Source organism: Setaria viridis, chromosome 3, assembly GCF_005286985.2.
Source record: "Setaria viridis chromosome 3, Setaria_viridis_v4.0, whole genome shotgun sequence".
Classification (NCBI taxonomy): Eukaryota; Viridiplantae; Streptophyta; class Magnoliopsida; order Poales; family Poaceae; genus Setaria; species Setaria viridis.
The window spans coordinates 48570484-48585697 of record NC_048265.2 but is presented as its reverse complement, the minus strand read 5'-3'; the positions used below and the strand labels follow the sequence as shown (position 1 = coordinate 48585697).

The following is a 15214-nucleotide window of genomic DNA, read 5'->3' as shown; positions in this document are numbered from 1 at the left end:
TCCCGTTGTGATCGGGCTCGATCTGGGCCGCGAAGGGTGTGGATCAAACGGCTGGGAGAGGCCAAAGGCATTTCTCATTCAGCTCCCTGGGTGAGTTTTTTTTCCTCCGTCGGCGAGCGAACACCCTCCTCGTCCCGCTGCGGCGGGCGGCGGACGACGGTCACCACCGCTCGCCGGGCGGCGAGCTCCTCCTCCGGCGGCGGCCGCCGTTCGCTGGATGGCGGCGGCCCAGTCCTCCGCCGCAGCGAGATGACTCCCGAAACCACTTTCTCGGCCTCGCCATTTCCGCATACGCCGGTTTCACTCTTTTAATGCGGGGAAGGAGCCTCCGCGGACTCTTCGCCGTGGCCGGGGAAGGCGGTGGCCTCGGCGGCGAGGGCCAGCTTCATCTGACCACAATTTCAGCGCTAGAATTCTCGATCTACAACGATCTACAAGCACAAACATTTGTCCGGGGTTGTTTGGCTTTCTGCAACTGAAAGATTATTATACCTCATCAGAAGTGTTTGCGATGATTACTTTCTAGGAATTTTCTCGCGTCAGTAGTTTGATCACTTGGTAATAGGATGTCAGGCTATCCGGTTGAACAAAAAGACAGCGAGGCACGTTTGGATACAACAAGTGTGCTGCTTAGAAAATGGCACTTGGTGTTGACGCGACCTGCGTGCTCTGAAGTCTGCACAGGCTGTTTCCTTAGTTTTTGCTTTGCACGACAGAAGAATCTATGCTTTCCTGTCTGAATAGAAATTTAGTCTGACTTTGATTAGATGAGTCTGAAACCACACACCAATTCCATCTGTGTTCACCTTGTTTGCTTTGCACGACGGAGAATCTATGCTTTCCTGTCTGAATAGAAATTTAGTTTGACTTTGATTAGGTGAGTCTGAAACCACGCACCAGTTCCATCTGTGTTCACTTTGCTTAGAATTGGATGGGAGTGCATCTCATAATGCCGGCAAATAATTTGGGACTCTTATTTGAGTATATAATGAGGACCATATGAGAACACAGTGGATATGGGGGAAAACGTGGTTCCAACATAGGCCATAGCTGATAGCTACTTCTATCAAGATCATGCATTTACTGTACAAATGGACTGATTAGGTGGGCACTCGAGCACAGCAGTTTCACATCTCTCTTGAAAGAGTGAAAGCTACACTAGGAACAATGAATTTGGAACAAGTAACCTAGCTACAATCGAATTCGACTGCTTACCTTGCACATTGCATTTATACCACCGTGAGTCCTACACTGTCACACAAAGACCTCAAACACAAAGTTGAATAGCAAGCAACCATGGGGAGCAGTAGCAAGAGGCATGGCCTCTTTGGCATGATCAGTTCCAGATACATGCTCATCACCAGTTGTCTCATCCATGCCGTTCATGTCCTTCCTATATGCATAGCTCAGCCTTCTGATGAGCAAGCACTGCTTGCGTTCAAGTCCGCCATCTCTGCTGATCCGAACGGAGTGCTTGCTGCATGGACACCCACCTATGGCAGGGTGAATGCAACGGATAACATCTGTGGGTGGAGCGGTGTGTCATGCCGCTCCCGACGGCACCCTGGCCGTGTCACGGCGCTGGAGCTCATGTCATCCAACCTGACAGGTGTGATCAGCCCCAGCCTGTCCAACCTCTCCTTCCTCCACACACTCAACCTCTCTAGCAACCGCCTCTCTGGCAGCATCCCCTCGGAGCTTGGCCTTCTGCGGCGCCTCCAAGTCATCAGCCTCGGAGGGAATTTCCTCACTGGTGAGATACCCACATCTCTCACCAATTGTGCACGTCTCACCCATTTGGAGTTGCAACGGAATGGGTTTCATGGTGAGATCCCAGCCAACTTGAGCTACTGCAGGGATCTCCGGGTTTTCAACGTTAGTGTGAACATCCTGTCAGGTGGTATTCCTCCATCATTTGGGTCGCTGTCGAAGCTCAAGTTCTTGGGCCTTCATCGGGGCAACCTCACTGGTGGCATTCCCCCATCGTTGGGTAACCTCTCATCACTCGTGGCATTTGATGTCAGTGAGAACTATAACCTTGGTGGTTACATACCCGATGGCCTAGGGAGACTCACCAAGCTGAACTTTCTGAGGCTAGCTTTTACTGGTCTCAAAGGCACCATCCCAGCCTCATTGTTTAACATGTCTCTCCTTATAACACTGGACTTGGGAAACAATGAACTATCTGGTGTGCTGCCGCCCAACATTGGTGTCACTCTGCCAAGAATCCAGTTCCTTTCTTTGTACAACTGCCAGATTGAAGGGGTCATCCCATTGTCGATAGGCAATGCTACAGGACTTCGTTTTATCCAGCTCCAAAGCAACGCTCTTCAGGGTACCGTGCCCCCGGACATCGGCAGGCTGAAGGATCTCCAAGTGTTGAACCTGCAGTTCAATCAGCTTGATGATAAGTGGGACAAGGATTGGCCTCTGATGGCTGCCCTGGGGAATTGCAGTAGGCTGTTGGACCTGAGTCTTTCTAGCAACAAGTTTCAGGGTGTGCTCCCCCCTTCTTTTGTTAACCTCACCATTGGGATACGGCAGTTATTTATGAATGCAAACAGGATAAGTGGCATAATCCCCCCAGAGATTGGCAAGTTCAGCAGTCTTCGTGTTCTTGCACTTGCTGACAATACCCTGGCTGGCACCATTCCAGACACCATTGGCAGTCTTCGCAACATGATCGCCCTAGATGTCTCCGGCAATAACATATCTGGTGAGATCCCACCTATGCTGGTCGCAAACCTCACTCAACTTGCTATTCTGGGCTTGTCACGGAACAACCTGCAAGGAAGCATACCTGAAAGTTTTGAGACCATGAGCAATATTGCAATCCTGGACTTGTCTTACAATCAATTCAGTGGCATGATACCAAAACAAGTTGTCAGTCTCTCCTCTCTAACCCTGTTCCTCAACCTGTCTCACAACCTTTTCTCAGGTCCAATACCTTCAGAAGTAGGTAGATTGAGCGGCCTTGGGGTTTTAGACTTGTCGAACAATAGGCTCTCAGGAGAGATACCACAGGCGCTCTCTCAGTGCCAAGCGATGGAGTACTTATTTCTGCAGGGAAACCAGCTTGTTGGTAGGATTCCGCAATCACTCGTCTCACTGAAAGGGCTTCAATACTTGGATATGTCACAGAATAACTTGTCTGGTTCTGTTCCAGATTTCTTATCGACATTGCAGTACTTGCGTTACCTGAACTTGTCCTACAACCAGTTTGATGGACCAGTGCCGACAAAAGGAGTGTTCAATGATTCAAGAAACTTCTTTGTTGTTGGGAACAGAGTTTGTGGTGGTGTTTCAGAGTTGCAGCTGCCGAAATGTTCTGGTACTGATAACTCTGGTAAGAGGTTACACAAATCAAGAACTGTACTGATCGTGTCTATCACCATAGGGTCTTTCTTGGCCCTAGTCCTCATCACATGCACTTTTGTGGTGTATGCTCGAAACCGAGTGAATCAACAGCTTGTGCAGAGTAATGAGACGCCTCCTGTGCCAAAGTTGATAGAGCAGCACTGGAAATTATCCTATGCTGAACTTCACAGGGCTACTGATGGGTTCTCTGCAGCTAATCTCATTGGTATTGGAAGCTTTGCCTCAGTGTACAGAGGAACACTAGGCAATGAAAGGCAGGAAGTCGCAATAAAAGTGCTGAACCTCCTACAGCATGGCGCTGAGCGGAGTTTCCTAGCTGAATGCGAGGCGCTGAGAAGTATCCGACACCGCAATCTTGTAAATGTCATCACAGCCTGTTCGACCATAGATCACAGTGGGAATGATTTTAAAGCTTTGGTGTATGAGTTTATGCCTAACAGAGACCTGGACAAATGGCTTCATCCATCCATTTGGGAAGGTGAGAGTTCCTCTCGGACGCTAACCATGACTGAAAGAGTGAGCATTGCACTCAATGTTGCTGAGGCTGTTGACTATCTCCACCACCATGGCCATGCACCAATTGTCCACTGTGATCTGAAACCGAGCAATGTACTTCTCGACAATGACATGGTTGCCCATGTAGGAGACTTTGGGCTGTCACGGTTTGTTCAGGGAGCGAACAGGATCCAGCACACGAGCAACACAGCTGGGATCAAAGGCACCATTGGATACATTCCTCCAGGTAACTATGGCCTCTGAATTTGGTCTACAGTTTCGTCTCACACATAAATAACATTACACCATTTTGATTGATGACTTTTACCCCATTAATTTTTTCAGAGTATGGAATGGGCGGTGAAATTACAGTGGAAGGCGATGTCTACAGCTATGGGATTCTCCTGCTCGAGATCTTCTCTGCCAAGAGGCCAACAGACCCCTTGTTTCAGGGAGGCCAAAGCATCCGCAGCTACGTTGCAGCGGCTTACCCTGAGAGAGTCATGGAAGTTGCTGATCCAATGCTGGTGAAGCACGAGGAGAATAACATTGGTGATGGTAGTTTAAAGGAGTGCCTGCTGTCAGTGTTCCGTGTCGCGCTGCGATGCACGGAGGAATCACCGAGAGCAAGGATGATCACTAGAGATGCCATCAGAGAGCTAATCGCTGTTAGGGATGCTTGTGATGACTGATGAGTTAGGTAGCCGCATGCACACCACTGCTGAAACTGTTGCGCAACAGATTGTTTGGTGCTAAGCATAGCATGAACAGAGTAGCATAGCCACCAGAAATGAATCAAAGTTTCCTGATCGGCATAAGCAGTGTGAACAGCTATGTTGTTAAGTCTGAGTACCGTGTGTACAAGTGTGGACTTGCAATCTATAAAGTTGAGCTCAGAAGACTAGATGGTTCCTTGACAAGGAGCAGAGTTTCAATGGCGCTTTGCCGTCTTCTCCACAGTCCAGATGCTGGACATTTGCAGTCGCATTTCTGAGAAGTGTGAAGGGTAGGGAAAAGGAGTCCGTTTTGGTAGGTGGCGACGTGCCGACGTGTCGCGCGCCTGATAACCGACGTGTCTATCTGGAGACTGGAGACTGGAGGCGGGCGGCGGATCCCCTCCGCGCTCCCTCCCCCTCATCGACGAGTCCCTTCCCGGAGCTGGCCGGCTGGCCGCCGGTGACCAGCTGCCTCCCTTCCCGGAGCTCTCGGCAGGGGCGCAGGCGCCGACGCGACAGGCAAGTTACCGCCCAGTCCACTAATTTGATTCAATATTTACTCAAGAATCGACTAGTTACCATTTAACTATCATCAAGCCTCGCATATTCTTTTTTTACAGTAGCGGCACTGCCATTTTTACTCAATCTTAGTTCACCCTCGTTATTCACGGCAGCTACGTTTTTCCTTTCTGTTCTTTTAGCAGCGAAGAACTTCGTGGAAAACAATGATTTCTTGTCCTGATTTCGACATCCGTCGTTGTCCAATTGACAGGTTCGCAGGAGCAGACTCGACCTAGTCCATGTGAGTGAGCTCCAGGTCACCGATGACGCCACCACTGACCCAGCCATACCGTGCAGTTGAGCGTTTGAACTCTACCGAGAGGCCTGCCTGCCGGCCAACATCGAATTAATGAACTCGCACGACTCTGGTATGTGCAGCCCCAGCTCTGTGTATATAGGATGTTCATAGTAAGACGAGATATTTTGAACTCTTATATTCAGTTCAAGGATGATATTGCTGAAGAATCGGATGCGAGAATCCATGGGCGTGCTACTGCTACTCCTTGCTGCTTCCCTGCTGAACAATGGCCAACCCACCGCACATGCCGTTTCCACCTCACCTCCATCAGCGGCGGCGGAGATAGCCGCCGATGAGCAGGCTCTGCTCTCCTTCAGGGCCCTCATTACCAATGATCCTCACGGGGTTCTTGCCTCATGGATCGCCGGCAATGGGAGCACTGCTGGTGGCAACATGACCACCGCCGGCGCTTGCAGCTGGAGAGGCGTGGGGTGCCACTCGAGCCGGTACCCTGGACGTGTCACCTCCCTGGAGCTGAGGTCCTCCAACCTGTCCGGTACCGTCTCCCCCTTCCTCTCTAACCTGACAGTCCTCAGCACGCTCAACCTCTCCCACAATTCCTTCTCTGGCAACATCCCGGAGGAGCTCGGTTTCCTGCCTCGCCTCTTGTACCTGGACCTTCGGCACAACTCCTTGCAAGGCATGATCCCAGGTTCCCTTGCTCGTGCCTCCAAGCTCCGGATATTACAGCTGGAGTACAACAGCCTCGTGGGGAAGATCCCGGCCAACCTGAGCAACCTGCAGGATCTGGAGGTCTTGGATGTCGGCTCAAACCAGCTGTCCGGTGAAATTCCACCGTTGCTCGGTTCACTATCGAAGCTCACATACCTGGGGTTGTACCTGAACAATTTATCAGGAGGCGTTCCAGCATCTCTTGGTAATCTTTCATCCCTTGTGGATTTGTTTGCGGACACTAACAAACTCAGTGGCCAAATACCAGACTCCTTGGGACGGTTGATGAAGCTCAAGTCTCTTGATTTAGCTTACAACCAGCTTAGTGGCTCAATCCCAGCAAGCTTGTTTAACATCTCATCAGTTTCTACGTTTGAATTGTCCGGCAACAATGCCCTTTCAGGCGTTCTCCCTTTTGATATTGGTGTCACTCTGCAAAACCTCCAAAATCTGATCCTCAATGACTGCCAGTTGAGTGGTCAAATTCCCCGCTCCATAGGAAATGCGTCGCGGCTCAGGTATATACAGCTTGATGACAATGAGCTTGAAGGAACTGTGCCATTGGAAGTAGGCAATCTGAAGGATCTTGAGGTGTTAACACTGGGAAACAATCAACTGGAGGATAAGTGGGGAAGTGATTGGGAGCTGATTGGGTCGCTCTCAAACTGTAGCAAGCTTTTTTCTCTGTCTCTTGATTCTAACAGTTTCCAAGGCGTGTTCCCGCCTTCTATCGTGAATCTCTCCAACACGATGCAAAAGCTTCATCTAGCACACAACGAATTCCGTGGAGCAATTTCTTCAGACATTTGGAAACTTTCGGATCTCGATACACTTAGTCTCAGAGGTAACTTCCTCAGTGGTAGCATACCACCAAGAATTGGGGAGCTTAACAACTTAGGAGCTTTAGACTTGTCCCAGAACAACATTTCTGGGGAAATTCCTCCTACACTGGGTAACCTAACAGGCCTTTCCATGCTTTACCTCTTTCAAAACAACTTACAGGGATCCATACCCACAAACTTAGGGAACTTGCAAAACATTGCTAGTTTAGTCTTGTCATTTAACCAGCTTAAAGGCACCATACCGGTTGAAGTCATTAGCCTCTCCTCTTTAACCAGTTATCTTGGTCTTTCGTACAACTTTCTCTCTGGTCCAATCCCATCAGAGGTAGGCAAATTGACGAACCTTGTATTACTGGACCTGTCAGTAAATAAACTGTCTGGAGATATTCCCCCGACACTAGGCAAGTGCGTCGAGCTAGTACAACTTCAACTGAATGACAACCTTCTTCAAGGTGTCATTCCACAGTCCTTGAGTAGATTGCAAGGAATACAAAAACTAAACTTTGCTGGCAACAACTTATCTGGCTCCGTTTGGGGTTTTTTTAGTGATTGGCCAAACCTGACGTATCTGAATCTATCGCACAATAATTTTGAAGGCCCCGTTCCAGTAAAAGGTGTCTTCAGTAATGCAAGTGCATTCTTCATAGATGGTAATAAGGTCTGTGGGGGTATTCCAAGTTTAAATCTGCCTCAATGCCCCGTGAAGGAATCTGGTGTGGAGAAGAAGAGACCAAGGAGAGTGGTGCTTATAAGTATTGTTGCTGGTGCTTTTTCTTTGCTTCTCGTTATTCTCATATCCGGTCTTCTCTTATTCATCATGCGGCGGCGGCAAAGGGTCCCTAATGTTCCGTTCATGGAGGATCAACATTGGCAGGTCTCATTTGAGGAGATACAAAAAGCTACGGATCAGTTCTCCCCTAGTAATCTCATAGGCACAGGAAGCTTTGGGTCAGTTTATAGAGGAATTCTGAGCCCAGGTGCACAGCAGGTTGCAATCAAGGTCATTGATCTTCAGCAACATGGAGCTGAGAACAGTTTCTTGGCTGAGTGCCGTGTCCTAAGAAGCATTCGGCATCGGAATCTTGTCAAGGTCATCACTGCATGCTCGAGCATCAACCACCAGGGGAACGATTTCAAAGCATTGGTCTATGAGTTCATGCCCAATGGGGACCTTGACAAGTGGCTGCACCAGGGTCTTGCAACACAAGACAATGTACCTAAAACCAAGAGGAGGCTGACCATGTCTCAGAGAGTGAACATTGCGCTCGAGGTAGCTCAGGCTCTTGACTACCTGCACAACCATGGTCAGGTGCCCATTGTCCACTGTGATCTGAAACCGAGCAATGTTCTTCTTGACAATGAAATGGTTGCACATGTGGCGGACTTTGGGCTGGCACGGTTCATTCGCAAGACTGCGAGCAACTCAATAGAAGAAATCAGTACTTCAATCGGAATCAAGGGTACCATTGGATACATCCCTCCAGGTACTTCAAAATCTAGTGCATTATCAGCAGCTTTCTCGTTCTATTCCTGATAACCAAATAAAAGGTTCTTAATTGCACTGTCTGATGAGTTTCTTATGACCTGCAGAGTATGGAATGGATGGCAATGTTTCCATCCAAGGCGATGTATACAGCTACGGGGTTCTTCTGCTCGAGTTGTTCACCGGAAAGCGACCTACAGATGGTTCGTTCCAGGGAGGGCAAACTCTCCAAAGCTATGTTGCATCATGCTATCCTGACAATATAAAGGCGATAGTCGACCCAGCTCTACTGCCTTTGGACAACGGATTTGTGGGCAAAGGGGACAATTGTTGCGATGATATTGATGCTGAGAAGCTGCAAGAGTTCATGGTGTCGATCTTCCGAATCGGTTTGCAATGCTCCCAGGAATCCTCCAGAGCAAGAATGCATATCAGGAGTGCCATCAGAGAACTTGAGGCAGTCCAGGATGCAATGCTGAACGACTGAGACTGACTGGAGTCTCCCGGCAACAGAAAAATCAGGTATATGCAGTGCAACATGACGAAAAGTGATCGTTTTATTAAGTGTGTACATACGTTGATTTGGTTGAAATTTGTACCAGAGATGTTGTGAGTCACTGTATATGGCGAGTGTTATGTATGTCAGATAAAATTTCTGCCATCCAGTCATTCAAATCACAGAATGTCTTTTAATTGTCAGACACCAAATTGCTTCAGATAGTTGCATAAACATTTAGCCGCACCTGCGAAACCAAAGAATTACACTGCAATCTTTCATAAACAGTTCCTTTTCAGACGTACAGATTATTGAAACATGGTCAATGCACGCTCGTGGAAAGCAAAAGGAAATGGTCGATTTCCTAACAAGAAAAATGAAGCAAGTTTCATGTAAGAACAATTTCAGACTTGCTCATGCGTTTGATTGTGGCATATGAAAGTTTAAATTAGGTTTCAGAAAATTCTTGAAGTAATATTCAATTTTTTGGGCTCATTATGAAATCTAGACAGAAGTGAGTTAAATAGACACCGGTACAACAACTTTACAAGTACAAGAAAATAAAAAAAATCATAAAAGCAAACCGTGGGCTGTTTCTCCCATGGTGGGCTGCGTTGGGCCTTGCGGGCTATCGGATGCCTGACTTCCCCAATCCCGGCGGCAAAACCCTACTACGCGACAGCACCGTCTCCGGCCGCCGCCGCCGCCTCCCGACGTCGCGCCGCCCTCGCGTGATCCGGTACGCTCCCCATCCACCTCGCGCCGCCGCCGCCGATCTCCTCTGAGTCGCGCTGATTTTTCGCCCCTGGGCTACCGCAGGAACCTGCGTGGTAGGCGGTTGGTTGCTCGCTGGAGGCGGTCTTGCAGGATGCCGCTGGGGCTGGTGCTGGGCTCGCTGGGGCGGGCGATGCGGCGGAAGCGGTTGTCTTCGCTCGACATCCTCTCCTCCAAGCGGGCGCCAAGGGATTACTACAAGGGCAAGAACTGCAAGCCCACCGGGTTCCACACACGCAAAGGTAGCATTACCATTCACTGCCGCTCTAGCTGTTACAGCCTTCCATGTCCTTAGGGCTGTGTTTTACTGCAATTCGCCGATCCGTCTCAGCCTGCTTACGAGATAGTGATCGTTGATCTATAGGAATGAGAATTCGTAAGATAACAAACAATGCGATTTGATTGTTGATCTATTGGAATGAGAATTCGTAAGATAACAAACAATGCGATCATTGTAACTTGATATATAGACTAAAATTAGATGAAAACTGAAATGGTGGCGTTTGTCCACACTGTCTGTCCGTTTGAGTAATGCTGTTTGTGACAATCAAACATGAAGAAATTACTCCGAGCCTATCTTGTACGGACAAAACAAGTACATCAATGCTTGGTTGTAACTTGGTGTTTATGCTATTTAATATATTGATTAATATGCAATAGTGCAAGATAACCAGACGGCCATACTCATGTTTGTTAGAGTGTAACAGAGACTGTATGCATTCCCCCTTAAAATTCAGGCTTGGATTTTAGGGCTATATGGTCATCTACTGTGGACATCTTATATTGCATTGCTTGTTCATTTGATATTGTACAACCATGCTTAACAGAAAGGGTTCTTTAGTAAGATTTATTCAAATAGACATAAACACAGTACAAGTGATAGAAAATAATGCAGCGTCAAATTCAACTTATGAATAGACACATACTGACGTACAAGGTTATTTGAAGTTAAATGTTTGCAATTGAGTTACCGCCTTGGCCAATATAAGGCCTAGCGCTGAAGAAAGAACCATAATGATGTCTGCTGAAACTTAGTATAGTTTTAAGCCATGTGAACCAGAGATGATATGCTTAACAAAGGGGGGGGGGGGGTTCAGCAAAATCTTCGTTGTTTTAATAGTTGTAGTCATGTTTTCCAAGTTCATTCTTCATCCACGTACACCTACCTCTTTTATGTTAGTGCCTTTGTTCGTTTGAGCCTCGGATGTTGCATAGTTTGTAACCACCACACTGTAGCTGTAGAGATCCTGTAAGTCATTCTTTCCACCACATTATTGATTTTACTTGATTAAGTCAACATCATTTTCATAGCACATAGTTATAGTTCCATTCAATCCTTTCTCATCTGCGTGGGTAAAGAATTTTACTTAAATTCTTTTGTACATTATCTTAAAATTTTATATGCTTTTGCAGGTGGATATGTTATTGTTGATGAAAAGTTGCCAAGATTTGTGGTCCCTGACTTGACTGATTTCAAGGTAATTGGCATAATACTTTTTGGTTCACACTTTACTGACTTATATAGCATGTTTGAGTTAAATATGAAGCATCAAAATTATTTTCTTCACTCCACAATTTAGTTGACCAAACGAAATTTCAAGATATCTAATGTATTTTTAGCACTTGGGATTGGGACTTGGAGCACCAATGGGCTGATGTAGGTGAAAAATATGAATCTGCGGAAATAAGGAAGTAATGCCAAAGAAAAAATAATAATAACGTGAAAAAAAATCTACCCCCACTAAATAGATATCTAAAATTGTAAGTTGATGTTATGAAATTTGTTACCATAGCAAAGTTGAGTTTAGGGCTGGGAAATTGGACCAGAAAATGGAAATTATTCACCTGTATCCTCTTATGTGGCAAAGATGAGTTGAGTCACAATCTTTCCCTGCATTTTCTTATCAATTACTCCATCCGTCCCAATTTATAGGTCGTTTTGGCTTTTCTAGGTGCATAGTTTTAGCTATGCACCTAGATATATGCTTATGTCTACATACATAGTAAATACTATGAACCAAGAAAAGTCAAAACGACCTATAATTTGAAATGGAGGGAGTACTATGACTTTGATAAATGTCTTGTGTGAATTGTTGCAGCTGAAGCCATACGTGTCACAAAGCGCCAGGGACCTCACAGCATCCACCGCATCCTCTACTTCAGCAGAAACTACTGAAAACAAGAGCTGATCTTTATGCAACTTCTTTAGTCTTTGCCCATGTTTTGCAAGAAGGCAGTAAAACTTTGCAGTTATGTCCTCCTAGAGAGTGCCCATGTTCCAGACGATGTAGCACCAGCATCCTAGCTACATATAGACATTTCAGATAGCTTTCTTGTAAAGGAAAACCTTATGGTGCAGCATAAGTTACCTCAGAAGTTTTCTGGTCTTACAATAGAGTGTTCATTGTCACTGTTTTAATTCATTTCTGAAGTAATGGATATTTGGGTAATTGGGGGCATTTCTCGCGACAAGATTGGCGCTGAAAAGGTTCAAACTGCATGTATCGATCTTCCAAGTCGGTTTCAATGCTCCCAGTCTCCCAGGAATCCTCCAGAGCAAGAATGGCAGAATGCATTTCTGTGAACTGACTTGGGTCAATGATGTCTTGCTGAGCTGACTCTCATCTGGCGTTTCTTAGAATCAACGGTATTTGCAGTGCGACATGACATGAACTAATATCATGTTATGAATCAAATTATTTGTATATGTATATGTTGGCTTGGTTGAATTTGCTAGATAACAAGATACCCCCTTCCTATGACCTCTGGAGATGTCAGCAGAGATCTATGACAAGTGGTTGAGCAACTGTTGTTTCCAGCATGGCAGGTATCGTATCTTCCCATCCAGTCACATTCCGGTCAGATTTTTTTTTCTTCTGATGGCAAGTTGCATCAACAATTGAAATAAACAATGATGAGTTACATAAGCTTTTAGATTCTTGCTGCATCTGAGATGATTGAGCTCCAAAGTCCAATCTTGTTGAAAAGGATCGGTTGAATCTGCCAAACACACCCAGGTATAAACAATTGATTCAAACCTGTTTACACTACAACCTTGTTGCATCAACAACTCGCCATTCTTTTTTCAGAAAGAAACAAATGACTGGTCATTGTCAATGCACGCTCGTGGAAATACCCAACGAACGCTCCTATTTTCCCAGCAAGAAAGAAGACAAGTGAAGCAAAGTTTCAATAGAATTTAGAGATTTTTGCTCGTGCGGTCCAGCGATCGGTCAAACGAAAAGGTCCAATGGCTTGTCGCCAACTGCAACCTCAGGTATTGTACCGGGTCCATCACACGTTCATACAAACCGTCAATTTGAAATGCTTTTTGGACGGTTTCTCTCCCATTTGCACAAGCAACAGCTATGCGTATGTCCATCTAAACCAGCGACAAAGCATGCATGTTGGATTGAAAATTGAAATAGTCCACATAGCACAGCTCCAAGGCTATGGTATGGCCAAAAGAAATTAAAGAAATTCCAATGATTTTAATTTTAGGCCTCGTTTGAAAGGCAAATATTTGTAATACAATGATTTTAATTTTAGCCACGGAGCTAGGATACGGTTTCCTATAAAATTTCATGTTCCAAAAAAAAAATACTATTGTACCACCCACGTGGCTGCGCGAACTAAATCCACGCGTGACGGGATTTGAACCATGGTCACCCAGGTGCCTAACCAGTTGGACACTTGGACTTTAAAGCTTAAACTTTATTTTGCTGACGGTTAAAAAGATCATCAACCTGTTAAGTGCCCAAGAATCTTGATTGTAGAAAAAATCTGAAAGGATGAATATTCATTCCTGTCAGATCAAGCTACAGAGATCTCATTCCCTGCATAATTAAGTGCGTGCTTTGCCGCCTTAATCGCTCACTTAAGCACCCAGTTCTTCCATCATTGTATATAATAGTAGTAGCAATAATAATTAATAATAATGTAGGCCAAGAGGCACCCTTTTTAGCTGCCGTGTCTCCATTCGTAATTCGACACGAATACGCTTCAAACACATATAAAACCTAGGCGAATTCGACAAGGCGAAAAGAGGCCGTAGTAGAGAGTTTAAAATTCGGGAGCATTTCGGTGACGATAAGGCAGGTGGTTTCAGGAATAGCTCCCCCGGGAAGCAACGAACAAAACAGAGGTAAATTCCAAAAAAAGAGATTAGCGACTATAGTTAATTAATCACCCACGTAAATATGGTCATTAGCGCGTGTTGACGATGCCCATGTAATCGCGCCAGATTGACTGGATCACCATCGCCGTGGCCCGTGCCACGCGGATCTCGAAGCGTGATCGACGGCTGGGAGGTGTCGTCTGGCGCGGGGGTGGCAGCACGAATCTTGGCGCGTGAAGGGGACGCCGCCGTGTGCGTATAAGACGAGACGGGGAAGCGACAGGGGAGGAAGGAGAAAAGCAGCGACGTTTGAGGAGGTGAGGGACATAGTAGCTCGAGAGCTGCCGACCGGAGTCGATGCTGGCGGCACGCGCGCGGCCATGGCCAAAGACTACGTGCTGATCCTCGCCTCCGTGGCGGCGCTGGCCGTGCTCTCGGCGGCGACCTTGCTGTGCTCCTGGCGGCGGCGGCGGCGGGCGCTGTCACCGTCGCAGCGGCGCGCGGCGGCGGGCGACGTGGAGCTCGGCCAGGGCGCGGCCGGGATCGACGAAGCAGTCCTGGCCCGGTACCCGACGCTGGTGTACTCGTCGCCGTCGCAGGCGCCGGAGAAGGACGAGGAGACGGCCGCGGGCGCGGGAGCACCGGCGGCCGGGTCCGACGCGGCGCGGTGCGCGGTGTGCCTGGCGGACTACGCGGACGGCGACGAGCTCCGGCGGCTGCCCGACTGCCGGCACGCGTTCCACCGGGGCTGCATCGACCAGTGGCTGCGCCGGCGGCCGACGTGCCCGGTCTGCCGGGCGTCGCCGCCGCCGCCGCCGGGGAAGGCCGTCGTCGTCGCCGCCGTCGGCTCGTAATTAATTTTTGCTTATTTTTTGTTTTTTTTATTGTACATAGCTTGTGCAGAGTAGATCATCATGGACACTCTCATTACTTCTTTCGGAAATGCTCATGCTTTTCCTTTGACGAAAGAACAAAAAAAGCTAGGACCATAGTGCACCTGTGAGACGGACACGCAAAGACACCGGCCCGTGTACGATGCTGAACGAACTGCAAAGAAAATATACTCATTTTTTTCTCATGTTTAATCCTCTTTTAACGATGCCTTAAGGTCAAATCACTTTTGAGTTTGATGAAGAAATCTGTTTCCAACCTCCAAGAACCACAGACCTGGTTGGGCCTGTGTTTCGGCCCATGTGTTCTTATCCTCAGTCTCTCGGCTCGAACGGTGTCGGTCGGTTTCCAGCCCACAGTTTCGCCAGCCTACATCCCGGCCCGCTTGCGCCGAACACGCCTTCATTTGGATTCGCGACTTTGTTTTGCCTCCGCAACATGGATTCTGCTAATTGGTATTAGCTAAGTAGTGGACAATTTCCTTTTTAAGC

The 15214-nt window shown here is 47.3% G+C and overlaps 4 protein-coding genes across 4 annotated transcripts; all 4 read left to right on the top strand.

Moving 5' to 3' along the window:
• Positions 1-1083: 1083 nt before the first annotated feature.
• On the top strand, positions 1084-5110 carry LOC117850212 (uncharacterized). The gene is made up of 2 exons (XM_034732019.2): positions 1084-4120; positions 4219-5110. The coding sequence occupies exons 1-2, from the start codon at positions 1297-1299 to the stop codon at positions 4563-4565; spliced, it is 3171 nt and encodes a 1056-aa protein (XP_034587910.1). The 5' UTR covers positions 1084-1296; the 3' UTR covers positions 4566-5110.
• A 271-nt stretch (positions 5111-5381) lies between these two features.
• On the top strand, positions 5382-9161 carry LOC117850211 (uncharacterized). Its single transcript, XM_034732018.2, has 3 exons — positions 5382-5518; positions 5592-8446; positions 8553-9161. The coding sequence occupies exons 2-3, from the start codon at positions 5599-5601 to the stop codon at positions 8930-8932; spliced, it is 3228 nt and encodes a 1075-aa protein (XP_034587909.1). The 5' UTR covers positions 5382-5518; positions 5592-5598; the 3' UTR covers positions 8933-9161.
• A 361-nt stretch (positions 9162-9522) lies between these two features.
• LOC117850214 (uncharacterized) lies at positions 9523-12174 on the top strand. Its single transcript, XM_034732023.2, has 4 exons — positions 9523-9680; positions 9761-9957; positions 11129-11193; positions 11815-12174. The coding sequence occupies exons 1-4, from the start codon at positions 9577-9579 to the stop codon at positions 11902-11904; spliced, it is 456 nt and encodes a 151-aa protein (XP_034587914.1). The 5' UTR covers positions 9523-9576; the 3' UTR covers positions 11905-12174.
• Positions 12175-12325: 151 nt separating this feature from the next.
• On the top strand, positions 12326-14917 carry LOC117850213 (RING-H2 finger protein ATL67). The gene has a single exon (XM_072292908.1). The coding sequence runs from the start codon at positions 14213-14215 to the stop codon at positions 14684-14686; it is 474 nt and encodes a 157-aa protein (XP_072149009.1). The 5' UTR covers positions 12326-14212; the 3' UTR covers positions 14687-14917.
• The last annotated feature ends 297 nt before the right edge of the window (positions 14918-15214 follow it).